Here is a 27,936-nt window from a genome sequence, read left to right as displayed (position 1 = left end):
TTCCTTACAACTGAACATCACTCAGGAAAGAGAAAATGGAAAGGTTATTCAACTGAGGAACTGGGTTGCTATAAGTTTTTCGGGCTGTATGGCCATGTCCCAGAAGCATTCTCTCCTGACATTTCACCTGCATCTATGGCAGGCATCCTCAGAGGTTGTGAGACCTCTGAGGATGCCTGCCATAGATGCAGGTGAAACGTCAAGAGAGAATGCTTCTGGGACATGGCCATACAGCCCGAAAAACTTATAGCAACAGAGTGACTCCGGCCATGAAAGCCTTTGACAATACAACTGGGGAACATTCACTCTTTGGAACAAAATTCACCAAGACTGCTCACAGTTAAAGTGCTGTATCTGAATGGATAGTGTTCAGAACTCTAGTTCTTAAATGGGGGGAGGACAGATGTTTGATTTCATGATAACATTACTATCATGTGCTGCATCGTAAATATTATAATACTGTGAATTTGTCTTGTACTCTGGCCCTTTGACAGGCTCTGTCCACTGTGGTTCCTGACACCACACACCGGTCCATTCAGGATAGCAGTGACACTGAAATGGCTCCCATGACAGCCCTTCCTGGTGCAGGAAATCCTTCTCCCCATCCAATACTTCTGGGTCCAGGTGGAGGAAGGCTCCTAGGTCACTGGGGTGACGTCTCGTACAACGTCCATTCCCGTGGCAGAGCTGGCGGCTACACAAGCGTGCTGCTGTGGTGACATTTTTGACGTACGGCCCCAGTGTGGAGGTGATGTAATGTTGAAGGCTCCTGCAGCTTTCCTAGAAGACAGAAAGCAGGGATTGCTGCTTAGAATATTAAAATTAGAAGAAAACAATATTAAGAGATCCCTGAGGGATCAGGTCAAAGGTCTAAGCAGTCCAAGGGCCCCTCCACACAGCTGAATAAAATCCCACATTATCCGCTTTGAACTGGAATATATGGAAGTGTGGACTCAGATAACCCAGTTCAAAGCAGATATAGTGGGATTTTCTGCTTTGATATTCTGGGTTATTTGTCTGTATGTAAGGGTGCCAAGATTCAGTTTATCCTGTGACAACTAGGTGCCTATAAAAACCCACTAGGAGGACATAAGTGAAGCAACCTGCTCATGCCCCCTAACAAGCATCTGATATTTGACAAAATCTATAGACATCATATCTAATAGCCAGCCTTAACCTTCATTCATTTTTATAATTCCCTTTTAAACCCTCTAATTTGATGTCCAGTAGGTGCCCATCATCATAAAATCATTGCTGGCTGTATAGGTTGACCATGTGCTGTCAGAATTAGTATTTCTTTTTATGTGTGTTCTGAATCTTTCAAGGTTGGAGCAACCCACAATTTAGTATGTTCAGGGAAGGTGAAAAAAAAATCTCTAACGTTTCAGTCTTATTTGCTGTTTTTCTAAGTAAAAGTATTCCAGGACCTGGTGTACTTCCATTATGTTTCTAACAATTTCTTTTGGGAAGAGCCACACTTTTCTTTAGGAAGAATAGATAGCCAAAAGTAAGAATATTGGAGAGAAAGAAATTATACCACTTTATCCTTCCAAACGCAGCACAGAAAAATATCTGTTGGAGTCATCAATTTCATGGGTAAAGTATGTATCTCTTTTCTACCTGAGGGAACAAAATAAACTTTAGGAGATACTCACCACTGACTGAGAATAGGAGAGATCACCCCAGAGCACAACTCCTGCTGCTCCAAGCGCGGCACTCTCTCCAAACGTATACAGCAGGTCAGCCTGATTGAAGAAATAAGAATTGTTTTACCCTGAGGTCCGTTTTGGTGGTGCTAAGTCTGTATTAGGTGTGTGAAGATGCAAATCACCATGCCAATTGTCTCTATCAAAGCAGGGAGCATGTCAGGTGGAGTGGTTTAACCCACAAAGGAATTGCCTGACCCAGATGGGTTTTTGGGTGAGTGGCACAAGGCTTCTTTCAGTCTGTTAGCACCATGACTGCACCAACTTGACAAACATATTTCAGAATCTAGCTTGCTCTCTTCATCATTACATGATGCTTATATTATTGTGATACCTACACCTGGTAAGGTTCATATTTGCTGCACTAATCACTGCCCTGTATTCTTACTTAATGTTGTTGTTGTTCATTCGTTCAGTCGTCTCCGACTCTTCGTGACTTCATGGACCAGCCCATGCCAAAGCTCCCTGTCAGTCGTCACCACCCCCAGCTCCTTCAAGGTCAATCCAGTCACTTCAAGGATGCCATCCATCCATCTTGCCCTTGGTCAGCCCTTCTTCCTTTTTCCTTCCATTTTCCCCAGCATAATTGTCTTCTCTAAGCTTTCCTTTCTTCTCATGATGTGGCCAAAGTACTTCATCTTAGTCTCTACTATTCTTCCCTCCAATGAGCAGTCAGGCTTTATTTCTTGAAGTATGGACTGGTTGGATCTTCTCACTGTCTGAGGCACTCTCAGCACTTTTTTTAACTTAATATTGATAACAAAATGTTGACAGCTATTTAAGCTAATCAATCACAAATGTCATTTCATCTTTGGTAAGTCCTGCCCAGGTCAGATTTATCAAAAAAAGGCAGGAAGCTAATAACATTTGATTATGGTAATTGTAGGCTTGATAGCTTTAGACTTGGATAGATCTAATCAGCCAGCTATTATTGTTTTAGATTTTCATAGAATCATGGGGTTGGAAGACCCCATAAGAGCCATAGAATCATAGAATCAAAGAGTTGGAAGAGACCTCATGGGCCATCCAGTCCAACCCCCTGCCAAGAAGCAGGAATATTGCATTCAAATCACCCCTGACAGATGGCCATCTAGCCCAGTGGTTCAACCTGTGGGTCCCCAGATGTTTGGCCTACAACTCCCAGAAATGCCAACCAGTTTACTAGCTGTTAGGATTTATGGGAGTTGAAGGACAAAACACCTGGGGAACTACAGGTTGAGAACCAATGCTCTAGCCTGTTTCAAAACCTCCAGAGAAGGAGATTCCACCACATTCAGAGGAGGCAACATATTCCATTGCCATACACCTTCTATAATCAGGAAGTTTTTTCTAATGTTTAGGTGGAATCTCCTTTCTTGCCGTTTGAATGTTCTAGTCTCTGGAGCAGCACAACACAAGTTTGCTTCCTCCTCAATATCACATTATATGTTATCCAGAATAAACAAGATTTGGATAACATGCCCTATGAGGCTAAGAGACCTGTGTACAATACATCTGACCTGGAGAAGATGAAGTTTAAAATGGACACAATAGCCATGTTCAAATATTTGAAAGGATGTTACACTGAAGATGCAATAAGGTTGATTTCTTCTCATCTAGAGACTAACACGTGAAGCAATGGATTTAAACTGCAGAAAAATAGATTCCACCTGAATATTAGGGGGAAAAACTTTCTGATAGGGTTTGATGGAGTCTCCTTCTCTTGAGATTTTTAAGCAAAGGCTGAACAGCCATCTGCCAAGAGTGCTTTGATTGTGTGTTCCTGCATGAAAGAGAGTTGGACTGGATGGTCTTTGTGGTCTCTTCCAGCTCTATGATTCACCTATCTCATTAAAAAAACATATTCTGGACATGCTGAGATGCTTACCTCTGCCAGGTATCTTGAAGAGTGTCTGTAGGAGATTCTGGAATAGGCTATGACTGGGAGGGGTTGCTTGGGGCCAAACTGTGCCACCCGCAAGGCCTCTCTGAGCCGGTGGTGAATGTAACTCTGGTGGTAGGATGGCGGGAGCTTCAATGGGAGGTAGATGCTAGGGTACAGACCTGAGGAGACTTTCCACAGCCACATGAGCCGGTCGTTCCACTGGACCTCCTTGGGATTGCAGTGTCCTGTGTAATTCTCCTCTTTCTCCCAGTTGTCATTGAAGCACTCGGGAAATCGGTAGAAGCCCCAAAATCCCTGGGGCCTCAGTTCTTTACCTGTATTTAGTGTGGTTTCCATGAGCGTCCGAGCTGCACGTTCAAACTCTATCTCGGCAAAATAAGATTTTTCCTGTGCAGAGAGGTTGGGAAATCTTCCCAATACCAACTGTTCAGAGGCCTCCCTGTACACTTTTTTGTGTCCCCAGTTTTGTCTCCAGAGCGGCCTCCATTCCTCCCAGTCAACCACCGCCAGACCCTGGAAACCATGGTTTAAGAGCTCTTCAATTTCCTTTGAAGACCTTTCCAGGTGTTCTTCCAGAGGAACGTTCTGGGGTATTCCCCCATTATGCCATTCACCTTCTTCAGAGATGTAGGGATAGAGTCCAAACTGATTTTTGTAAAAAATAGTCATGTTTTGCCCACGAAACACATTGTCTTTGTTCTCAACAATGCCATACACCCCAAGGGGCAAAGTAATCCCAAAGCGCTCTTGACATCTAACTGTGGGCAAGTTCCACACTACAACAAATGGTTCATGCTGGATGATGGGCCTGGCAGTCGTTTGTTCCCAGTTATGCTCTTGCAAGTGTTGGGTGGCTCCAAGGCAGAAGGTGAGGCAAATACACATAACTCCATTCACAATCATGGTGGATGTAATAAGCCAACGTCTCTTCTGTGGCTTTTCCTACTTGGTTTACAAATGCATACCCTGGCAGCAAGAAAGGAAAGAAACAGGCTGAATATGAGCTTTTTCTTTTCCAACCACTTACAGACTACCACCAACTACAAAAAAATCAGCATAACTGTTGCAGTGTCCCAACTCGTATATGGGAGCTTGTGCAAAAAAGCATGTAGTACTATGTAATGTACCCAGAAACATGCATTCCCAAGTCAAGCAACGTTTCTAGTTGAGCAGGTAAAATGCCTGTAAAACACGTTTTTTTATGTGGCTTCGGGTATCTCTATGCATCTTCTTCCTCAATTCCTCCAGCCTTGCTCAATTCCTCCAGGTTAACTATTAATTAGAACTCCTAAAGCAGTTCTCTCAAGCAGTTTCTTAGAATCAATCAGAAAACGTTGCTTAAAAATCATTCTTGTAAGCCCCCCAAGCCCTTTTGTGATCATCTTGATTTGTACTCTGCCTTTCCCCCTGAACTGGGAATCAAGGTGGCTTACAAATTTAAACAAATGCTATATAGCTATAAATATTCCAACGACCAACATGAAAATAGAATTGAACTATGGATGACTGCTAAAAATATTAAGTACTAGGCCAGGATTATTTAGAGTTCGTGCCTAGCTGTAGAATGCTATTGTGTGCCATGTTAACATCTCTTGTTCATTAATTTGTTTACTGTATTTATAAACCACTTTTCTCACTCAAAGCAGTTTCCAACATAATCATGACAAAATTAAATGCCAAACATACATGCGAAAAACCAAAGCATAAAATCAAACAATAACATATAACTATGAATTAAAGCTATTGAAATCATATTAAACTATGAAACATAGGCAACATTTAGACATTAAGACATAGAATTAAAACATATCAGTATAAACATTAAAATCACATAATCCAAAATCATAATCCAAAGCCATTCTAATTGTCAATTGCACATATTCCCTGTTCATTTCTTGCACTGCTCACTAACCAAAGGCTTGGTCCCACAGCCATGTATTTGTTTTCTTTCTGAATGCCAAGAGGGAGGGGGCTGATTTAATTTCACTGGGGAGGGAGTTCCAAAGCCAAGAAGCCACCACAGAGAAGGCCCCGTCTCTTGTCCCCACCAGCCACACCTGCAAAGGGAGGTGGAACTGAGAGCAAGGCCTTCCCAGAAGATCTTAATCTCCTATATGATTCATAGAAGGAGATGCATTCAGGCAGGTAAACTGGGCCAGAACCATTCAGGGCTTGATAGGCTAAAGCCAGCACTTTGAATTGTGCTTGGTAGCAGACTGGCAGTCAGTGGAGCTGACGTAACAGAGGGGTTGTATGTTCCCTGTATGCCACTCCAGTGAGAAATCTGGCTTCTGTCCATTGGAATACTTGCAGCTTCCAAGCAGTCTTCAAAGGCAACCCCACTTGCAGTGCATTGCAGTAGTCTATTCAGGATGTAACAAGAGCATGGACCACCATGGACAAGTCTTGCTTCATCACTGCCAGCTCCTCATTAAACCAAGGAGCTGATTTAGCTCTGCTATGCAGGAGGGAACATTCCAGAGCAATCGTGTCTATTGCCCTAATCATATCCCTATTCCAGAGGGTGACCAGAGCACCCACAGGACCATCTACCGAGGTGGTGGGAAAATCCCAAAGAACCATCAGGAATCCTTCCAGATCCATAAGCCTTCTGGGGCAGACAATCCTAATTGGTCCTCCACTCCTGCAGAGGTTAGGGGGCATAGTAAACCTAAATGTGATCAGGTGACGGTCGGTCCATGGCAACGAAGCAATGGTCAGCTCCTCCACACTGCCGCTTTCCTTCCATCTGTGGCAGAAAACCAAGTCTAGTGTGTATCCAGCTCTGTGGGTGGGGCTAGATACCAATTGGGACAACCCCATGGTTGCCATGGTGGCCATGAAGTCCTGAGCCACTCCTGACAGGGTGGTCTTCACATGGATGTTGAAGTCCCCCAGCACTATAAGCTGTTAGGACTCCAACACCAGGTCCGAGATCACCCTGGCTAGTTCAGGCAGGGAGACTGTAGTGCTACAGGGTAGTTAGTACACTAGCAGAATCCCTATTCTATCCCAGTCACCTACCCTCAGGTGGACACACTCAAATGTGGTTGACTGTGGGATGGGGTACCTGGTCAGGGAGATGGAATCCCTGTAGACCACTGTGACCCCACTTCCACGCAGCTGGTGCTGCACAGAGTAGCCTGGTGGACAAAGCAGGGAGAAATTAACCCCACTCTCCTGCTGATTTATCCAACCAGGTCTCCGTTATGCATGCCAGATCTGCATGCTCATCCAGAATTAGATCCTGGATGCTAGCTGGTTTTTTCCATTTACAGACTTGGTGTTCAACAGCACTACTCTTAATCCAGAGGATCCTCAGTGTTCATTACTCTTGCATGTAATGAACATATTGTAATCAATCAGCAAATGCTAAAGCAGGTGGCAAAGAACCCATCAGATAGTAGTATGTTGTTAATTAGAAAGCTTTCAAAAGGCTCGTAAAAGGATAGAGGTTTGTGCTTGCTTTGCAAATGATCGCCAAGTACCCCTTTCTACTCAGACTGTGAATAAAGGCTTCGTTTTCTATTGTTTACTTTAAATCCATTCTTTAAACATCTTCAATTCTAAAAGCTTGTTGGAATAATTCCTTGCTGAAAGAGATGATGGGGTATCATTTTGGCCATCTTGAGAAAGGAGTTGCAACAGCCAAGGAACAGTTACTGAGAAGGCCCTAGAATTTAGTGAGCTAGAGAACATGAACACGTGGAATGGGATGGGGGGGGGGGGGGAGATAAAATATTGGAGGTGGAGATCCCACAATGGGGCACAGCGTAGTGGTACATAAGCCTCAGCCTAATTTCTAGAACTGCTACTAGTGGTGATAGAAACAGGGAAAATGAGGGAACAGTAAGAGGCTAGCTCACCCGCTTCAAGGCTAGCTGACAGACTGTTCCACATGCTCCAACATTTCACAGATGAAAACAGAGACATATGGCTCAGCAACATCAAAGTGTTCCCAAGAGGACAAAAGTTATTAATGAGGAAATACACACATGCTAAGTGAGGATGCAGCAATTTGCTTTTGCCTGAGTCTACTGAGAACAAGATTCTGCCCCCCTCCACTCCTTTCCTCTCCCTGCTACCAAATTTGAAGAAAACGATTTTTGCACTTTGAACTTAAGACCTTGTTAGATGCAGTCTCCCCCCCCCCCCCCAAACTCCAATAAGTACGAATCTGAAGGTGATTGCTCCAACTCTGAAACCTCAGTTTCTACACAGTTTAAAGATGGAGTCCGACAGGGAACCACTGGAAGCAGTCTTGCATCATATAATGGGCTCTGTGGGACTATGTTTAAATTATTTTTAAAACGTGAAGAAACTGACATTTTGGAGTCGGGGAATAATTATCTTCAGATTCACGCCAAAACGGCTAAAGGTGCTTATGTTTACACGGGACAGGAACTGTCGGATTCCTCTGTGTTAGACCATTGTAGTAACATTAGAGTTTGGGTGCTCTCGAAATGTGCCATGATGCTGCTTTTCTCACCATTAATCCTCTTGTATGAAACTTTTATGTTATTTTTAAAAAATAATTTATTATTCAGGAATGGTGCAATTTCAATATATTACCAGTTTGCTATTTCCCCTATCCCCTTAAACCTAGACTTCAAACATCTGCAATTATAAGGTTTCCTCTGGTTTAATTTTAAAAAGAAAGTGATATGGGTGGAATGTGGAGGATTACTGTAGAAATTGACAAAAGTACATTATGTGTGAGGGGGATAAATATATTATCAATTTTTCTTATAAATGGACCACAGTGAAATGCAACAATAAAGAAGACTACTCTCCAACCCGCTTTCCGCTCCCCATGGGATTAGGTCCTTACTCTGCAGCAATTGAAGAAAACTGACAAATGGGAAAGGTTGAAAGATAAACGGGACATTTTCAATACAGTCTACAAAACAGGATGGCAGAGGATTGAGACTGTGCCAAATGGGGACACTTGGGAAGTGTGGAATCTGCTAGCATGCAGCCTCTGACAGGATCCTCTTTCAAAAAAAAGAGCATCTTTTATTTACGTATAGGGAAAAAGCTTCAGGCTATTATTCTGAGATAAGAGCCTTGAAGAAAACTGTAAAGGAGATTAACTCATGGGTTTTATTTGTAATCAGTCATAAAAGAAGTGGTCATCATGAAGCATGGAGCTGCCTGGTTTGTATTTAAACCTTACCTAGTGTGTTACATTGGTCAACAGAGGCTGTAAAAATTATCTAGGGATAGTAAAAGGAATGGCTTTATTATACGGTTGGCAAATGGTTTTTCTATAATAAAGAAAGGCAGAATAGACTGGGTTACTTTCCCTTGCTGGTTTGGATTTGTTTATTTTGTGTCATTTCCCTTGCCTTCACTTTCCATTCCAGCAATGCAGTGTGAATGAATAGCAAGCCTAAGAAACAAGCCAGGCTCATTCTCCTACTATGCTTCAAATGGCTCATCATTTCTGAAGTGGTCTGTTAGAGGTGTTGTTTTCTGAACCATGTACCTAATAAATAGGTCACCTCAACTGACCCTACCTATCAATCTGAAATAATTTTGAATTAGAAATGTATCTCCACTCTGAAGTTAACTTCAATATCAGATACTCATGCAAAGCACTGGTCACCTTTGCTCCTTAAAGAGTACCAGGACATGAGTTCAGGCTTTAGCACGGATTGGATAGTTTGCTATCTAGCTGAGGTGAACTTCTGATTCTTAAAAGTAGCTCAAAAATAGCACTCAGTTTCCTGTCAGTTGAGAGACAGCCTTAGCAGTCATGTTACAACTGTTCCCTAAAAATGTGAAAGACAGAACATTGCATCACTTCTCCTACATCTCTCACACACCACACTATATAATTCAGGAGTTTGTAAAGTGTTGCCCATGTACTCCTAGAGAGCCCATGAACGGAGTGTGCTCTACCAATAGCAGTGGTTCCCAAACCTTTTTGACTAGGGACCACTTGACCAGCGACCACTTTGACCAGGGACCACTCTCCAACATTAGTATCAAAAGGGTTATGAATCAGTTTTTGGTCAACTTTAAATTTGTTTTGCTTACTTGGGGTGCTGATTAAAAAAATTGCATTGGATAGACCACATCAGCTCTAGTTTCTGATACAGAACATATGCCATCCAGTAGTCGCCATCTGGTCGACCACAGAAAATTGTATTTAATAATATAAAGCTGATGTGGTCTATCCAATGCAATTTTCTGAATCAGCACGCCAAATAACCCCAGGAACTGGCTAAAAACAAAGACACCAAGAAAAAAAATTGGTTGGGCTATTATCCATTAGTAGTAATGGTGAAGCCGTGAACTATAATTAATTCTTGCAGACCATTGGTGGTCCACAGACCACAGGTACAGAGATATAGTTATATCTATATCTGTGCTTCTTAACTTTCCTTTGTTACCTTACAAATTGTGTTGCAGTGCCTTTTTTCCTGGAGTATCCATAGCTTTTCTCTTATTTGCCAAGGGGTGGTAACCCATAATCAGTGTCCTTCTTGTGACAGATGTGATGGAATTGACACAAGTGTTGGTATTAAGAATATTCTACCTGCATGTAGGGCAAGGCTGGAGAACATGTAGTCTTCCACAAGTCATTGGACTGCAGTTTCCAGCATCCCTCACCAGCACAGGAAGTGGTGAGAAAGGGTACCATAGGTTTCAGTCCAATAACATTTAGATAGCCACATATTCACCACCCAAGATGTAGGATATAGGGAGATCTCTGAATATTTACTCACATACTGGGGTGTCCTGGGAATACATAGAGACCTAAAAGGCAATAGTTCGTTATCTTGCAACAAATAACAGTGTCCTTCTTTTGTACAGTCCTAGACACTTGGGAAGTGTTTGACTTGTGATTCTGTGATACGAAATCCAGCAGAGATCTCTTTTGCTGTGACATACTGTGGTTTTGTCAGTAAAATAATAATAATAATAATAATAATAATAATAATAAATTGCTTTTATTCTCATGATTTTAAGGCAACTTTGAAATGGAAGTCTTCAGGACTTTGTATACAAGTGACTAGAACTCAATTGATTTGCAATTTGTTACCATGGAAGGTACTCTGCATGGATGGAGAAGATAACTGCTCCCGTGGGGTGAACCTGGCCCATTTCTCATGTTGCGGTGTTTGGTGACTTGGACAAACTTTACAAGGCTACACCATAAGCCCTCTTAACTAAGTCCCAGAATACAAACCAGAAAAAAATCAACAGTTTGTATGGTCACACCACATTCATACATTAAAACAGCCTTCCCCAATATGGTCCTCTCCAGATATACATGGCATGTCCCAAAAGTAAGCTGAATGGTTTAATTTTTCAATTGAATATATACACAGTTATAGTTTATTCTGTTCAAAAGAGGTTCCATGTGATCCAATACAGCATTGCAGCCAGTCTTCATAGCAGCAGAGGAAGCCTTCATTTGAGATTTTGTTCAAAGCCCTCCTCACAGTTGCCTGGATGTTTTAAGCTGTCCCAAAACGATGTCATTTGAGGCTGGCTTTGAGTTGGGGAAAAGGAATTGCACGGAGACAAGTCAGGGCTGTCTGGTAGGTGGGAAAGCATTCAGAACAACCTCCATATGAGCCACACTGTTTTCCATTATTGAAGTTGAAGCAAAGGAGTCTAGAGCAGACACTGCATGTACCTTGCTTACAGACAATATACTCAAAGGTTATCAAAATCATATCATAGACACTAGAACAACAGACCAGTAGGTCAATTATTTTTTTAAAAAATAACAAGAGTAACAACTCAAGCTTTCTTAGAAGCCTCATCCCTTAATTCCCAACTATGAAATGTTACTCTCTCAGACACTGTGAAAACTTTTTTTATCCTTCAACTAGGAATCCCTTTTCCATTAACTCGTTTGTGGGGATTCAAAACGGCAAGTGCAAGTGATGTCAGAAGCAAGCTACACGTGGTATCAACACTGGATTACAATTCTGGACATTTGAACTGAGCTTTATTTTAAACATTATAAACATGACAAAATGGGTTATGGAGTTGGCCTTTCTCTTAAATCAAACCTTGAACATGAGACAGATATGTATGTATGTATGTATGTATGTATGTATGTATGTATGTATGTTGGACATCAGGGGACTGTTCTTATCACAAAAATGCAATTCTGGAACAGCCATAGACCCAATGCACACTGGAGCCATACCTGGCTTCTTTTATTCCTTCAGTTTTGATTACATATAAATACAAGAACTGGGGCAGAATCTCTCCCAATGCACCAAAATATCTGTAGCATTATGAGCAGTGGACTCGCAAAAGGGTCTCCTCTGTGATGAGGTTTTTGCCCCTTGTCTCCTCCCTAGCCCATTATTTGAATGAAAACTGCTTTTAGGAGCTGAAATATTTAGTTTAGAACAAAAACAAATTAACACAGAATTTTATCTTTTATATAAACACTTCATCAGGCATATTATTTATTTATTTTATTTGTAGCATTTATATTCCGCCCTTCTCACCCCAAAGGGGACCCAGGGCGGAGCACAACATATATATGGCAAGCATTCCATGCCAGGACATAAAATAACGATAAATATACACAAATACTAAGATCAGTTATATCTACTTTAAAATCAGTTCTTTTAAACCATCTCAAAACACCATGCTGGCTCGGGTCAGCGGAGTGGGTTTCCTATTATTGCCTTATAGCACTGTCCCAAAGACTTGGTCACACAGCCAGGCTTTTACTATCTTTCTGAAGGACAGGAGGGAGGGGGCTGATCTAATCTCGCCAGGAAGGCCCTCTCTCGACCCCACCAAACAAACCTATGACAGTGGCGGGACCGAGAGCAGGGCCTCCCCAGATCTTAGTCTTCGTGGTTGTTTGTAAAGGGAAATGTGTTTGGACAAGTAAACTGGGCTGGGGCCATTTAGGGCTTTATAAGCCAAAGCTAGCACTTTGAATTGTGCTCAACAGCAAAACAGGCAGCCAGTGGAGCCGATGTAACATGGGAGTTGTGTGCTCCCTTTATGCCACCCCAGTTATTAACCTGGCTGCCTTTTTCTTGGACTATCTGAAGCTTCCAAACAGTCTTCAAAGGCAACCCCACATACAATGCATTGCAGTAATCTATCCTGGATGTAACTAGAGCATGAACCACCGTTGCCAAGTCTGACTTCCCACTTACATGTGTTTAAAAATCGGTCTGTATGAATATAAATGTTTTAAAGCATCTGAAAAAGTAGGATGACAGAATATTTATTGGTACTGTTCCTGATACATTGGGATAGTTGGAGAATGAAAAAGCTACTTCAAAACAATCAGTCAGGGAAGTATATGTGTGTTTGTACTCACTGCAGAGTCAAGTATAAACAGTTCAGATATTTGTTTATTGGTAAAGTAAAATCATGTGATACACTACTCAATGTAGCTCCACCCACTGTATTATTGCAAAAATCAATCTAGTACATGGGTGAAGAATATAACAGCCTTGGTCATGTGCATTCAAAATACACTGATTGTTGTTTTAGCATCTTCTCCTTTCCGTGGCATCAAATGGGCTCTTCTCTTCAGAGACGTCTGATGAAACAGAACTGTTAGTTGACCAAATTCTTTGGCTTATCCCATTTAAAAAACGGTGATCTTGCACCATAGATAAAATACCGATTTTTCCTTCTCAAGGGTTTCCCTTCCTCCTCTAATTATCACTTCATCTTCAACACAGTGGCACAGCATGAAATAAATTAATCAGATGTCCTTCTCCATCCAAAATATGGGCCGACCTCTGAGGTCTCGATAAGGAGTTCCCTGAAGCATCTCTTCCTGTGCCTTGTCCCCCGGCGGGCCACAAGAACCAAGTTCACATGAATTTGGCTGCCCCGGCAAAGGGGCCTTTGGTGGAGGCACAGGAGGTGGGGGAGGTAGAGAAGTAGGCTGTGGGGCAGCCATGGCACTAACGTTGTCAGAAGAAAAAGGCACAGGTTCCAAAACAGAGGACCCATCAGGCTGGAAAGAGAAGCCAGGGGGAGGAGGGGGAGGAGGTGGCAATAGAGGTGGTGGAAGAAAAGACCCTGAAGAAACAGAGGAGGGGGAAGGGGATACTGTATATCCCAGTGAAGGGAAATTGGATCCAGATTGGCTGCTGTAAGATGCACTTGAATTACTCTGTCCAGCCCCTGCAGGATGTTCTTCATCATGCTGAGGGTGAGAGACGCTCTCCAGAAATCCAACGGGCACAAGGTAGCTCACGAATCCTGCACACTGAACAGGCTTGGAGTAATGATAGCCCAGGTGGGCATAAAAATGCTGCTTGTCATGAGTGGTGAGGTGCAGACGGCAAAAACTCCGGGATTTGGCATAACTCTCAACAGCTTCCATTAGCTTCCTGCCATAGCCCTTTCCACGAAGAGCCTTGGCAACCACTACTGTCTCCACGAACAAGCTCTTGGGCCGGCCAACAACACGGGAGAGCCTGGCATGGCCCAGAAGCTGGGACTGTCTCTGTTTCCCTTCAGGTGTTTCTTCTACTGGCCTCTGAGTCCTGATCAGCACCAGGCACAAGGGGAAGCTGCTGCTGGATCTCTGCAGGGAGTGGGTGCGGGAGGCCCGGCTCCGCTTCCACTCTTCGTTGATAAGGTCAACACAGGCCTCCAGCAGATCAGGCCTCTGGTGAAGGGGGACCACGGTGAGCATCTCTGAAACTGAGCCCATTCTTCTCACTATCAGGAGATCAAGTGACGAAGCTTTAGAAATGACACAATGAGCTTGGCATGAAAGCACAAACACAATTAAGTATGCTTGCAGTGTGCACCTGGTTCCAGAAGGTACATTATCATGGCCATCCCTTTCAGTGACATTATAGGGAAAGTTGAACTGCTTCTTGCATGGAATAAGCCCAAATGAGAGGGGCTGCACCAACCTCTATAAGCAGCCCAAAGGAATAAAACAAAGAACACCAAGCAGCAACCCAAACAGCAGCAACAACCACATGGAGAGTACACAATTAGTCATGCTCCTTTTCTCACCTGCTGCAACATCTTCAGATTTACACCATAGACCGAGGTCTGAATAATTTACTACCATATTCCTCAACTGAATGCCTTATGCATGGGCTTGGACTACAACTCCCATCACCAGCATGTCCAAATAAGGAATGACCATTCTGCTATTATTACATCTGCCAATCAATGTACACTACTAAGCTGCTCCTATAAATGTCATCCCCCCACCCCTTCCTTTTAACCAACCAAGTTTAATTAATCATATATGGAAACACCACAGAACGTGGATCAGTTGTACCAGAGAAAGGCAAATGCTTCGTTTTAGCCCATATACTTGCTATATTCTTGCAACTAAAGCCTGGGTGAAAACACCTCATCACCTGTGGAATGGAAATCCCATCCAGAGTATTTTAGCAAAAAAGTGAATTCCCTTTTCAATTCACAATTGTGAGAAGGGTGTGTGTGTACTGTACTGTATTAAGAAAGCAAATTTTATACTCCTTCTCTATATATTCCATGTGAATTCATAGAAAACCAAAACTAGAGAAGACCAGCGTTACCTTGTGGCTCTCATGTGATAGGAGCTAGAACTCTTTATTGGATTTTACCCTGAATTTTAAAGATTTAGAGTCCTATCCTAGAACAGGTTCAGCATCTTAATGAGTATTTTTATAGTCTGGAATAAAACCTGAGGCAAGATCGCCACTCCACAGAATGGAGCCACCAGCTGCCACTAGAAAATGTTTATTCAGCTATAAAAAGGAACAATAGTTTAAGATGAACTCTGAAGTTTTGGATCTATCTTCTTGTAAAGGTCTTGTTGAGCAAGTGTGAGTCCAAGTCGGTTTTGTTAGATAAATAGCTTGAAACCTACAAAATGCTAATAAGGTTTGTGTGATTGGTGGCTTCAAAATGACTTCACACCTCTTCCCTTCAACAACAGAATCCCTAACATAACTCATATTAGGCCCCTTACATTAAAATAATTCTACTGGATACACAGCTGGGATGTGCATTAACCAGATCTTGGAAAAAATATTTTTGGATTATAGCCCTAGGTAACAGCAGTGTTGGTAGGGGATTCAGGAACTGTGCTCCAAAACTGTAATTCCAAAAGTGTAGCATTGCATTAATCAATGCTAGAGTGGAAAATTAAAAACAATGCATACATACATACTAGAATAATAAGCATTAATAACACATAAGTCTTTACTATCTCAGTAATGGTCATGAAGGAACACCACATTTTTTCTTGAGTCTGAGGTGGCTAGTATGTGGCCATGAGACTACACGTCTCCCAATCTCAATATACCACTTCTTCAAAAATCTCCCCTAAGTAAATACAGCAATAGATACAGCAAATTGCAAAAAGTGGTGTGTTGAAACATTTCCATAACCAGTCCATCATGTCACAAGTGATTGACAAATGGTTTACAGAACTAGTCCACAAAGGGAATTCACACGTATATTAATCACATTGTATCTTGAGCTGAAGAAGTTGAAATGCTCATGAGAGTGGGAGGAAGTAGAAAATCAGGAAGGCTACAATGTAAATGGATTGACTCAATCTAGGAAGTCACGGCTCCGAGTTTGCAAGACCTGAGCAAAGTTCCCAAGAACAGGGTTTTTTGGAGGTCTCTCATTCACTGGGTCATCATGACTCTGCAATGAGGATTTTGACAAGTCTCAAAGCAAACTCAGCCACAACCTGGTCATCTCTAAAACATTCTGGGAGGCAGCAACTTCAAAAGAGGGGTCAAGCATAAATGACAGAAGGACAACTCCTTTTATATTGCTGTTTTCCTTTTACTTGCCCCTGAAGTACAGCAGGCAACTATCTTCCCATTCTGCATGTCCAAGTATGGTTTAGGGCAGGCCTGAACAACATGCGGCCTGGGGAATGGATGCAGGCCGCACAAGGAGTTGGTGTGGTTCACAGAACACTGCCCCCACAAAGGTTGGAAGAAAGGAAGGAGAAAAAGAAAGGAAAGGAAGAAAGGTTAGTAGGAAAAAGAGGGAGAAAAAGAAAGGGAGAAAAAATGGAAAAAAAGAAAGAGGGAGGGAACAAGATGGGAGAAAAGGAGAGAGGAGGGAGGGGAGAAGAGAGGGAGAGTTAATGATAGGGAGGGAGAAAAGGAAAAAAGGTAAGTAGGAAATAAGAGAGGGAAGGAAGAAAAGTAGAAAATGGAGGAATAAACAACAGCAATCCAAATGAATCATTAATTTTCACTTGGAAAGTAAGGTGCTAAAAACTTATTTGCGAGCCCAAGAGACTTAGCCTATTTAATTTTGGCCCCTTACTACTGCCAAACTGTGCAGAACTAGTTTACGGCAATGCTTCTCGAGTTCTAGTTTTCCAGGTGTTTTAGACTTTATGTCCCAGAATCCCTGATCATTGCTAAGACACTCTTTGGCAGAAGTTAAAGACCTTGTAAAACTAGAGTTCCCATGATTTCATACCACTGGGTCATGGCTGTTAAAATGGGGTCAAGCTGCTTTCATTCTACAGTGTAGGTGCACCCTAAGGCTTCTGAATGAGGAGCAAGCCTGTTCCTCCAATAGAGGAATTTCTCAACAAATTGGGAAAAGGTACTTTTTTGGATTAAAATTTCCAGAAAAACCACATATTTGTGAAAGGAAGTGTCGGGGCCGGAGTTGCCTCAATTACAGCACAAATTGCACTTTCTTACCTCTCCAAACTGCAGGGACTGGCAACCACTGCTTCTTAGACAACATTGACTCGTCCACCAAAAAGACATTGTGTAATTTATCTCCCCCCCCCCCCCCCCCAAATGAAGTTGTGATGTTAGCCAGCTCAACAACCCAACATAAATTTGTACCAGGAACAAGAAATGGTCCAACAGCTGGAAACTATTTTACTTTCTCTCGCAAATATTTTTATTCCCAATAAATACTTAACACATGACTTCTCCACAAGATTCACAAATTTGCCTTCAAGTCATTTGTTAGCATATGATGGAATCATAAATTTCCTAATGGTCAGTCTACACCCACCTACTGGTTCATGATGTATATAAACTACAGAAATGCTTTGATAAGGTGGTGGGTTTTTTGGACATGAATAACTCCAAGGCAAATCACATGTTTTGGATACAAAAGGCTCCAGGTCCAAACCCTGGCATAACTGGGAATGGCCCTGGAGATCTGGTCCCTGTTAATGTAGATAATACAGGGGCAGAAGAAGCAGTAGGCATCTCAGTACAAAGCTTCATATATTTATGTATGTCATACATTGACACTGTTATTGTTTTATGTACTGTATGGTGTAAATAATTTTTGGGCTTCGATTTTTGTGGAAAGAATACAAATAAACAAAGAATGACAATGATTTGGATAAGAGCTGATCTGCATTTCGGCCAATCACAGCTTGTACTTTGGATCATATGCTACACGTGTTCTTTTATAGTGTTTGTGTGCTGCAAAAGGTCCACAGGTGTGCCACATGAGTGAGCAACAAGTAAATGATGGGAAGTTCTGAGCAGGTTGAAAACCAATGCTTTACAGTTTCACATGCCTACAAAAGTTCACTCAGAGATATTTTCATGTATTAAAATGGGACAGTCAGCAGAAAGGAAACTACAGATTGTCATTAACACCTTTCACATTTGCATTAGAGATTAGCTTAAATATGAGTGGCAAATTGCTTTTCTGGGTCACTCATCGTCTGTCACCCATGAAGACATGCCAAAAGTGTTAGGCACAAATGTCTCACAGCCCTCCTTGCACAGGCTATGATATAGCCTGTGCAAGCTTCCTTGGGGGAGATGGGGAAGGAAACACAGCAATACACAATTCACACTCCCTGTATTACAAAAAAAAATAAAAAATTCAGAAAGCCCTCTAGTAAAACTTAGGAATACCAGGAAAGAATGCTGCCACTCATAGGTAAACTTACTGTCCTATGTCTTTGGTGGAATTTCAAGTAAAAAAACACCACTACTACTCAGGCATTTTTCCTTGTGAACTTTGACTGATCCCTTCATAACTTGAAGAGCTTGGTCTCTGGCCTAATGTAGATAATTATCATAGAATCTGGCTCTAATGACTGCAACACTCCTCAGATACTATCAGCCAAAAGGTTGCACATTACTGTGCTTGTTTTGTACTTATAACCAACCTGCTGGTAGCAGAAAACTTTGCTTAAAGAGTATCCTTCTCCAATCTATCCATTGGGCATAGGAACAGTCTACCGTACTTACTCTTCCTTTCTAAGCAACAGCAGCAAAAGACTACACCATTCTGTGAGAGAACGAAATGCGAGAAAAATATCAGCTCAGACAAATCTACAAGAAGAGATGAGAATCTTCCTTTGCCATAGTAGAGTGAAAGCTTCCAATCCTGTACATCCTTGTGATGGCTAGGAAAACATCCCATGCTCTTCAATTTCCAGCTTTTCCTTTTAGAACAAACAAAACCTACATGACAGCCTGGGCCTTATATTGCCCAGTACTGTGGTTCTCAACTTGTGGTTTCCCAGGTGTTTCGGTCTACGACTCCCAGAAATCCCTGCCAGTTTACCAGCTGTTAAGATTTCTGGTAGGCCAAAACATCTGGGAACCCACAGATTGAGGACCACTGGGCTAGCACCTGTCAGGCTCATTGACAAATATTAAAATATATCCAAGCATATGTCTCTATGCAACCCAGTAAGCAGCTTCTTTCTGCAGTAAGACCATCAACAGAAGAAAGATGTATCAGATTACCTGGAATAAATGACAGGTTCCTGAAGAACTGCCTCTCTGCTTTGTTGGATTACCTGGAATAGATGAGAGCTTCCTACAGAACTGCCTTCTTCCTTTATCCTTTCATCTTGCAAAATGAGGCCCCGGAGAAACTGTCTAGCAGGTTTCACAAGAATGTGACAGGAAGCTACACATACTCCTGTAGTTCACTTCTTCTTTTAAAGAGTGGACTCGGTGTTTATTTGAAGGGAGGCTGACCATGGAATGTAAATTAAAGGTTGATACCCTTCCCAAAAACAACAACAAAAGCAAGCAGTGAGCAAGACCTGATGAGGTTCTTCAAATAGGCAGCTTCAACCTTCCCAGCGGACAGGCTAACTCAGGCATGGGCAAACTTCAGGTGCTTTGGACTTTAACTTCCACAATTCCTAACAGTCAGTAGGTTGTTAAGAATTGTAGTGATTGCAGTCCAAAACACCCGGAGGACCGAAGTTTGCCCCTGCCTGGGCTAACTAAAACATTTAAGCTGGGTGGAGAATGAGCTAGTTTAAATTATCAGCTTTTTTCTTACCACTCATCAATAATCTACACAATTTGGCAATACTTGCATCTTATTATTAACACAGAGAGAGCAAGGATCAGGGCTAACACTGCTGGAATGGCCCAGAAAGTAGGAAAGTTCCAGTAGGCAAGCCAGGTACTCCACAGTACTTCTACCTCAATGTTAGTCATCTCATAAATTGAGCCTCCAGACACAAATGTTGGTAGCATTTTGTGTCTTTGGGTTAATCAAGAGTCTTTAACTTCATCTCACTGTCAGCTTGACCTATTAGCACATTTAGCATAGTACCTCAAACAGAAGAATTCCTTCACATTCGGTTACAGGATAGTTACAAGGTAGGATATAAATATCCTTCCCAACCAATTATATGAATGACTATGCAAGGCTGGCATGAACAATCTTTTCTTTTAACAGTCATCTTGCTCACAATGCTGTTTTTGATGTCCCCAGTCACTATCCACTATATAGGAGGAAAATTACCTTCCCAATTCCCCCAAGGGGCCCTGGAGATGGTTGCTGTGTGTTCTGAAATCATATCGTATGGCAACCCTGAGTTGAACCTATCATTGTGTTTACTGAGGTTAAGTGTGCGTGATTTGCCCAGTGGGATTTCATTGCTGAGCAGGGATTCGAACCCTGATCTCCACAGTCATACTCCAATATGCAACCCACTAAGCCACACTGTAGAAGTGTAGTGGGAGAATTGATAGTTTTGCCACATTTTTAGAGGTGTTGCAGGCCATCCAGCTCTGACATGAGGTGTGACCAAAGGCATCTAGGACTAACCATATACAGGGAGTCCCCAGGTTACAAACAAGATAGGTTGTGTAGGTTTGCTCTTAAGTTGAATTTGTTTGTAAGTTAGAGCAGGTAAATTTTAAGTGTAATTCCAGCCTATATACGTATGTATATGAGTTTTGGATAGCATTGGGAAGGGTTAACACCCCTGTGATGTTGGTTTTGCTGTCTGTGCTCCTGTTCAGAAGATTTCACCTCACTTTTTGTCCCTGTGATCATTGGATTTTGATAAATTTGACTTGTTGTAGAAACAAGGATTGGTGAGAAAGCTTCAATGGAGACACCTTTTCCCCATGATAACTCTTTCAGGAGTGAATTTCCCTTCCAAGGGATAGATTTCTCTCACTTCCTGTTGTCTCGCCCTTGTTCTTTACTATGAGTTGTTTTAAGTTGGATGTTTGTAACTTGGGGACTGTGTGTATATAACCAAATGGAGGTCACATTATTGGAGTTCCAAGAGAATTCAAGAAGCTCGGGATCAAGGAGTCAATTGGCCAAACTGAGAATGAACATGTGAATGCACTTATCCTGCCAGGAAAGCTGTTGTTTACAAGGTCTAGAGCACAAAGGCCTGTTCTTCTGTTTCTGTCTGTAATACTTCCCAGTGTCAGTACATGACAAGGGTAAATAAGAGGAGAAAAGACCCTGCCTTGTTACAGGTAATTTGGGAACGCACTTGCTACCAGCAAACACTCCCTGGAAAAATGTCACAAAACCCATGGAAAATAGGGACAAGGCAAGGTAGACAGACTGTGTGCATATAATGGCGTAGCCTGTTTCCTACTATCATTGGCACGGAAATCTACCCAACACAATTTTTCCTGCTCTGAAATTAAAAATACCAATTGGGCTCAGTTCTCCCCAGACATTGGCTTTTGCAATGCAGATTCATATTTATATTGGGGACACTGAAAGCATTCGCATATAACAGAGATCTGGATAGCTTGGGTTGCTATTTATCCATTGTGAAGTGTGAAAATATCAAGGGGGGGGCACAGTCCAGCAAAAGTGAATCATGACTGTACTCCACTGACACTAAAGACATGTAACTGCAAAATGTCCTACAGGTTTACTCAGATTTAAGTCCTACTGTGTTCAGTGGGCTATACAGTTGAAAAGAACCTATATTTGCAGTGCAATTCTATTTTGTAAACTGTCATGAATCCAAGTTTGGGGAAAAAGAGAGTATAACCCTGCAATGGGCAAAGTGTGGCCTGAAGGGACATTTTGTGGGGGTTTCTTCTGAGTAGGCAGTGCTGCATATGCACTTCACCCATAGTAAGAGTCAATGGAGGAACAGAATTAGTTCTCCATAAAATAATTTACATCCTATATATTTGCAGTTGTTGCATACACTTCCGTATGTTTAGGCTCTTCTTGGATATGGGTCATCCTCCTCAGCAACATCAGAATCTGCCAAAGAAAACATCCTGTCCCATGGATGAACTGACGTTTCCATGTGGTTTCAAGGTTTCCATCGCCATTCTTACCCCCTCAAGATGTGGTTTTGTCCAAGAGTTTGCTGTGCAAACCACTGTCTAGACTAGGGATCCCCAACCTTCTGGTCTTCTACATGTCTTGGATTTGGCTCCCATAATCCCTTACCATTAGGCCATGATGGCTGGAAATTCAGGGTGTTGAAATCCAAAGTTACTGTGTACCAAAGGCCATGAACCCCTGGTATAGACCAGTGCTTCTTAAGCTATCAGATATGGAAGACTTAAAAGGATTCCACCCCCCCCCCCCCCAATGTGCCTGGGTTATTATTAATTGCCATCAAGTTGACTTTTATATTCACCCTATGAATGAAAGACCTCCAAGTCTCCTTGTTATCAACAGTCCTGCTCAAACCCTATAAGCTCAGAGCTGTGGCTTCCTTGAGTCTATCTACCTGTGATGCTGTTCTCTTTTCCTATTGCCTTCTATCTCAACAAGCAGTATTGTATTTTCTAATGAGTCACGTCTTCTCATATGTTAAAAGTAAATAGCCATGGCTCAACCCCATATTTGTATCATTGCCTACAAGTTTTTTTTTTCCTTCTAGGAAGCTTGCTGTGGACAGGCAGCTGATGGCTCATAAGCTGGTTCTTGGAGTACCACTTTGAGTAATACTGATCATCCTCTCCCAACCTGGCGTCCTCCAGATGCATTGGACTTCAATTTCCAGAATTCCAGAAGAACACTGGAGTAAAGAAGCATGATCTGTACCCAAGGAAGGGTCAATAGATCTTGGCTAAAATAGTTGCCATCTTCAAAAGTATTACAAAAGCATTTTCTAATCTTTAGGAGTGACTAAAGCCTGCCTCTGTGGTCAGCACTATGCTGGGAAATGCTTAACACTGCTTCTCACAAATGTGTTCCAATTACTTTAAAAGGCCACAACATTAATAATGTGCACTTTTATATACATTGGTTTCACCTTCTCCAACTGAACGCAATATCTGATGAACTCAGGTTAAGCATATTGCACACAGAAACCCAAGGCTATGCCAATTTAATCAGAGGCAAGAACACTTTTACTTAGGTAAAAGTGTTTATCAGATTGCCGTCTTTGAAAAATGTAAACAAAATAAAATTGTGGATAAGGTCAATCACTTTTCTAGAGATACTACTGTACAAATTCAAATGAAATGCCCTCAATCCCACTGTTCATTAAAGGATTTAGGGATGAGTGCATATATGTGTATAACATGTGTTTTCAAGTTACCTGTGGATGTATAACAACTTGATGCATCTCATAAGGTTTTCTTAGGTGAGGAAATGCTCATAGCTATGCTATTGCTATTGCACTGAAATGCAAAACTCAATCAGAGTCCATTGTTCATATTACATCACCTCCCCTAAAACAAAACCAGGCAAACTAGATAAAGGGGGGTGACTCATGCTATCAGTACATGCAACTATCTTTCTTTCCCTGTCACTCATTACTGAGGAATGCTAACAACATAGATTGTACAATCTCCCTCCTCTCAACAGCTATGGGGAGCATGAGAGCTGTAAATCAGAAGTGGAAGCTTTCCCAGATAAACTCATATGGAGATATATTTGGACAAGATTATAGAAATTGCCAGTCCTTGCAAAACTAGGTGTAGAGACATCTATTTCCCTGTCCCATCATATTGGATAAATAATAATAAATAATAATAAAACTTTATTTACATCCCACCCTATCTCCCCATAGGGACTCAACATTCTGTTCCTGTTCCATAGAGAAACTAGATTTGGTCATGATGGCTGAAAATATTGGTCATGATGGCTGAAAATATTGGTCATGATGGCTGCTCTCTGGGATGCTTTTCAGTGGCATAAACTTGGTTTAAATCAGCCCTGTTGCATGCCATCCCTTTCTTGTAGAGCAACAAAGGAGTGCAAAGCAACAGCAAGGCAGTCCAACCCCTGCAATGCAGAAATATATGTGCCCTCCTCCAAGGAGCTGCCACTTGCTCTTATTCTCTTCTCCCATCAAATTGCTTGTATTATTGACCCAGGGCAGACATGGAGATTTTTTAAAAAAAATAAAGGACACAAGGTGCGAGCAAAGTCTGTCACTGTGCTAAGCGGGGGGGAAAGCCTGCTGAATCTTCCACTAATTCCTGGGGGTGGAAGAGTGGCTTTTCTTTTAATGACAAACCTTTCTCTCTCCGACCTAGACTATACTTCTTCAAGGAAGAGTTTTGACACGAATTGACCATTTATGGTATGGTTCAGCCTCCTCCTGTCATGTGACAACAGCACTTCTACATACAGACACACACAAGAATCAAACCACTCTGAATTGTGATTCAATATAACCCAGTGGTTCTCAACCTGTGGATCCCCAAGTGTTTTGGCCTACAACTCCCAGAAATCTCAGTCAGTCTCAATGTTGTTTTGATTCTTGTGTGATACAGTATCTTCATATGGTCATGTGGGTGAAAGTATCCCCAGAAAAAGTAAAAGTACCATTCACATACATAGGTTTGCCAGGAGAGGGCTCCCCTACCTTTTAACGACTACAGAAAATAAGTAAGTTTCAGCTGGTGTTGCTTATCACACAATCAAGAAATGTGTAATGCCTGCTGAAATGCCATCTCCTTCCCAGTGATTAAAAGTACATACAGCATCTTCAATTTCTACTTCCTCTCTATCTTTATACATGTGTGTGTGTGTACAGGGAGTCCCAAAAATATATACAATCTTATCAACATATCATGCTAGGTCTTCTTGCTTTCTTACAATTCATTTTTGAAAATGCATATACCCTTAACAGGAATAGAAACCCTGAGCAGAAGCAGAGCAATGTTGGGAAATTACAAGAGAAACATTGGTGAGGTTCACAACTCTGTGCTTCAGCAATGCAAACACTGCATGAGAAACATTAAGTAATGCATGCAAATCTGTGTGTCAACAATACAAGCAGTGCATCCCTGTGCAGGGATGACCATTTGAACACCTTACTTAAAATTACAATTCTAGATGGAATTTGTAAAACTAGTGAAATCATTCATATTAATATTTATTCTTCTGTATTAACGTACTGATTTAGCCATCAAATCATCATTATTGCCTCGGCATGGGCAAACTTGGGCTCTCCAGGTGTTTTGGACTTCAACTCCCACCATTCCTCACAGCCTCAGGCCCCTTCCCTTTCCCCCTCAGCCACTTAAGCAAAAAGGCCTGAGGCTGTTAGAAATGGTGGGCATTGAAGTCCAAAATAGTTTGAAGGAGGGCCCAAGTTTGCCCATGCCAACAAATAACCACTATGACTTGTTAAAAGGTGTATACATGTTTTGGGACATCCTGTGGTGTATGTGTATAGGTGTGTAAGCACAAATATTGACATATAGATACACACACACACAGAGTAGACTCTCAGTTAACCAGCACCCATGGGGATGTCATGTAAATACTTTCTGGTTGCTTGAGAATTACTGTTAAAAGCAGGCCTAACACAATAAACTCTGGATTGACTTGTTATTAATACTGAAATACAATAGCTCCAACAAATAAAGACCAATAAAAGTTAACGTAACATAATTTTGTGAATTCAGCATTATTATTATTATATACTTTTGCTGGTTGCCTGGGAGTTCTGGTTAAGCTTGTACATAAACACCAGACATGGGCAAACTTCGACCCTCCAGGTGTTTTGGACTTCAACTCCCACAATCCCTAACAGCCTACACCCATATATACACTTGCACGCCACGCAAACAGGCTTCTCCTTTGACCCATGCCCATATAGGGGCCTTTCCAGCTTCCTCTGTAGCAGAGAAGGGAAAATACCAACACACCCCCTCCCCCACTCCCCACCAAAGCAAAAGCCCGGCTGCGCGCGCAGGAATCCCGCCTTCCCCCTTATCCAGCCCCCGCCTGCGCCTGCGCCTCCTCGCGCGCTCCTGCCTCGCGCCCCAGGGCCGGGCGCAGCTGATACTAACATGTTAGCCAACTGCGGAACCTTCCGGCCTCGCGCCCTGCTACCTCTCGCCACCCAGGCTCCGCTCGCTCGCTCAAGAGCCAGCTCGCGCAATAAGCGCAGGTTAAAGAAAGGCAGGCAAGAGGGAGGCCCACCTTGCTCTTCCGGAGATGACAGCGGCCCCTAGCGACTGGGAAGCGCCGGCTCTGACCTTTTGCTTTTTCCCCTCTCCCTCTGTCCTCCCTCCCAAGGATCTATAGCAGTGTTTCTCAACCCCTTAATACAGTTCCTCATGTCGTGGTGACCCCCCAACCATCAAATTATTTTCCTTGCTACTTCATAACTGTAATTCTGCTACTGTTATGAATCCTAATGTAGATATCTGATATGCAGGATGCATTTTCAAATACCCCATGTCAGCTCTTGGCAGGAGCCCCCAGTGGCACAGGTTGCAGGTTCCACAGGTCGCAGGTTCGAATTCGGGGAGTGGCGGATGAGCTCCCTCTGTCAGCTCCAGCTCCTCATGCGGGGACATGAGAGAAGCCTCCCACAGGGATGATAAAACATCAAATCATCCGGGCGTCCCCTGGGCAACGTCCTTGCAGACAGCCAATTCTCTCACACCAGAAGCGACTTGCTGTTTCTCAGGTCACTCCTGACACAACAAAAAAAAAAAAAAAGCTCTTGGCAGATTTTAGAATAAAGACAAGTTCACAAGGAAGGTTCCTTGGACACACATTTATTATTCGATCTCACCAAAGCAAAGTAAAAGCTAGTTCTAACTCTTTCCCGCCAAAGCTGTGGTATTTCACCTATCCACCCCACACACCCCTTTCTTATCTATCCTAATGGCTACATTCCATTCCCACAGAACATGCAGCATCTTTCAGGTTTCTCCCCCCCGCCCCCCTTTGTCCAGATGGCCCTTATCGGCCTCCAGTAATTCACTCCCAAACTTTGAGATCTTCCGGGGAGACCCTGCTCTCGATCCCGCCTGCTTCTCAAGCTCGGCTGGCGGGGACGAGAGATAGGGCCTTCTCGGTGGTGGCTCCACGGCTGTGGAACGCCCTTCCTACGGACATTAGACTAGCACCATCTCTAATGGTATTCCGCAAAAAAGTGAAGACCTAGCTGTTTGAGCAGGCGTTCGAATAATTAGTGCAATGATTGGTTAATGAACACTGGAATGGAACAATGGATGACGAATCTGGAACATGTTTTTGATGACGAGACGACAGTGAATGGGTATTGTAGTAACTGTTTATTAATTGTGTAATGTGTTAGGTTGTTAACTGTTTCTATACTGTAGCACTGAATTTTTGCTGTTCGTATTTGTTGTGAACCGCTGTGAGTCGCCTTCGGGCTGAGAACAGCGGTATATAAGTAAGGTAAATAAATAAATAAATAAATAAATAAACTCTCATGGAGTGGACGGGCACCTTTGTTGACTTAAGCTGGAATGGAACATCCTGAAACCATACACCTAAACTTGAATACTGGTGGGGTTGGGGGGACGGATTGATTTTGTCATTTGGGAGTTGTAGTTGCTGGTATTTATAGTTCACCTACAATCGAAGAGCATTCTGAACTCCACCAACAATGGAATTGAACCAAACTTGGCACACAGGACTCCCGCAACCAACAGAAAATACTGGAAGGGTTTCTTGGGCGCTGGCCTTGAGTTTTGGAACTCACTGCCTGAGATTAGGCAAGCCCCCACCCTAGCAGGCTTTAAGAAAGATCTAAAAACTTGGCTCTTCCAATGTGCCTTTGGAGAGTGACCATATATCCTCTTTCTGTCTGTTCCATCTTCAGTGTCGACTCATGATGCGCTTTCTTCTATCCTTAACAAAGGCCTAACCCCACTGTTCGTCCTGTTTGGGCTCCTCCCTCACAAATACACTTGTTCCACTTCTGTCTCA

General features: G+C 42.5%; 2 protein-coding genes across 3 annotated transcripts; both read right to left on the bottom strand.

Annotated features, from left to right (window-relative positions):
• Positions 1–184: 184 nt before the first annotated feature.
• HYAL3 (hyaluronidase 3) lies at positions 185–26,117 on the bottom strand. Of its 2 annotated transcripts, none has more exons than XM_060765770.2 (4): positions 26,037–26,117; positions 3,574–4,557; positions 1,656–1,745; positions 185–780 (listed from the first exon to the last, which is right to left on the bottom strand). In XM_060765770.2, exons 2-4 carry the CDS (start codon positions 4,492–4,494, stop codon positions 385–387), a joined length of 1,407 nt encoding a protein of 468 aa, XP_060621753.2. In that variant the 5' UTR covers positions 4,495–4,557; positions 26,037–26,117; the 3' UTR covers positions 185–384. The 2 variants fall into 2 exon arrangements, with proteins under 2 accessions (XP_060621753.2, XP_060621752.2); XM_060765769.2 differs by lacking the exon at positions 26,037–26,117 and adding an exon at positions 19,281–22,355.
• NAA80 (N-alpha-acetyltransferase 80, NatH catalytic subunit) lies at positions 12,027–14,353 on the bottom strand. The gene has a single exon (XM_060765771.2). It carries the CDS (start codon positions 14,264–14,266, stop codon positions 13,304–13,306), a length of 963 nt encoding a protein of 320 aa, XP_060621754.2. The 5' UTR covers positions 14,267–14,353; the 3' UTR covers positions 12,027–13,303.
• Positions 26,118–27,936: the final 1,819 nt, after the last annotated feature.

The sequence above is a fragment of the Anolis sagrei genome, chromosome 2 (assembly GCF_037176765.1).
Source record: "Anolis sagrei isolate rAnoSag1 chromosome 2, rAnoSag1.mat, whole genome shotgun sequence".
Lineage (NCBI taxonomy): Eukaryota > Metazoa > Chordata > Lepidosauria > Squamata > Dactyloidae > Anolis > Anolis sagrei.
The sequence above is the reverse complement of the archived record's forward strand: the minus strand, read 5'-3'. Positions and strand labels throughout refer to the sequence as shown.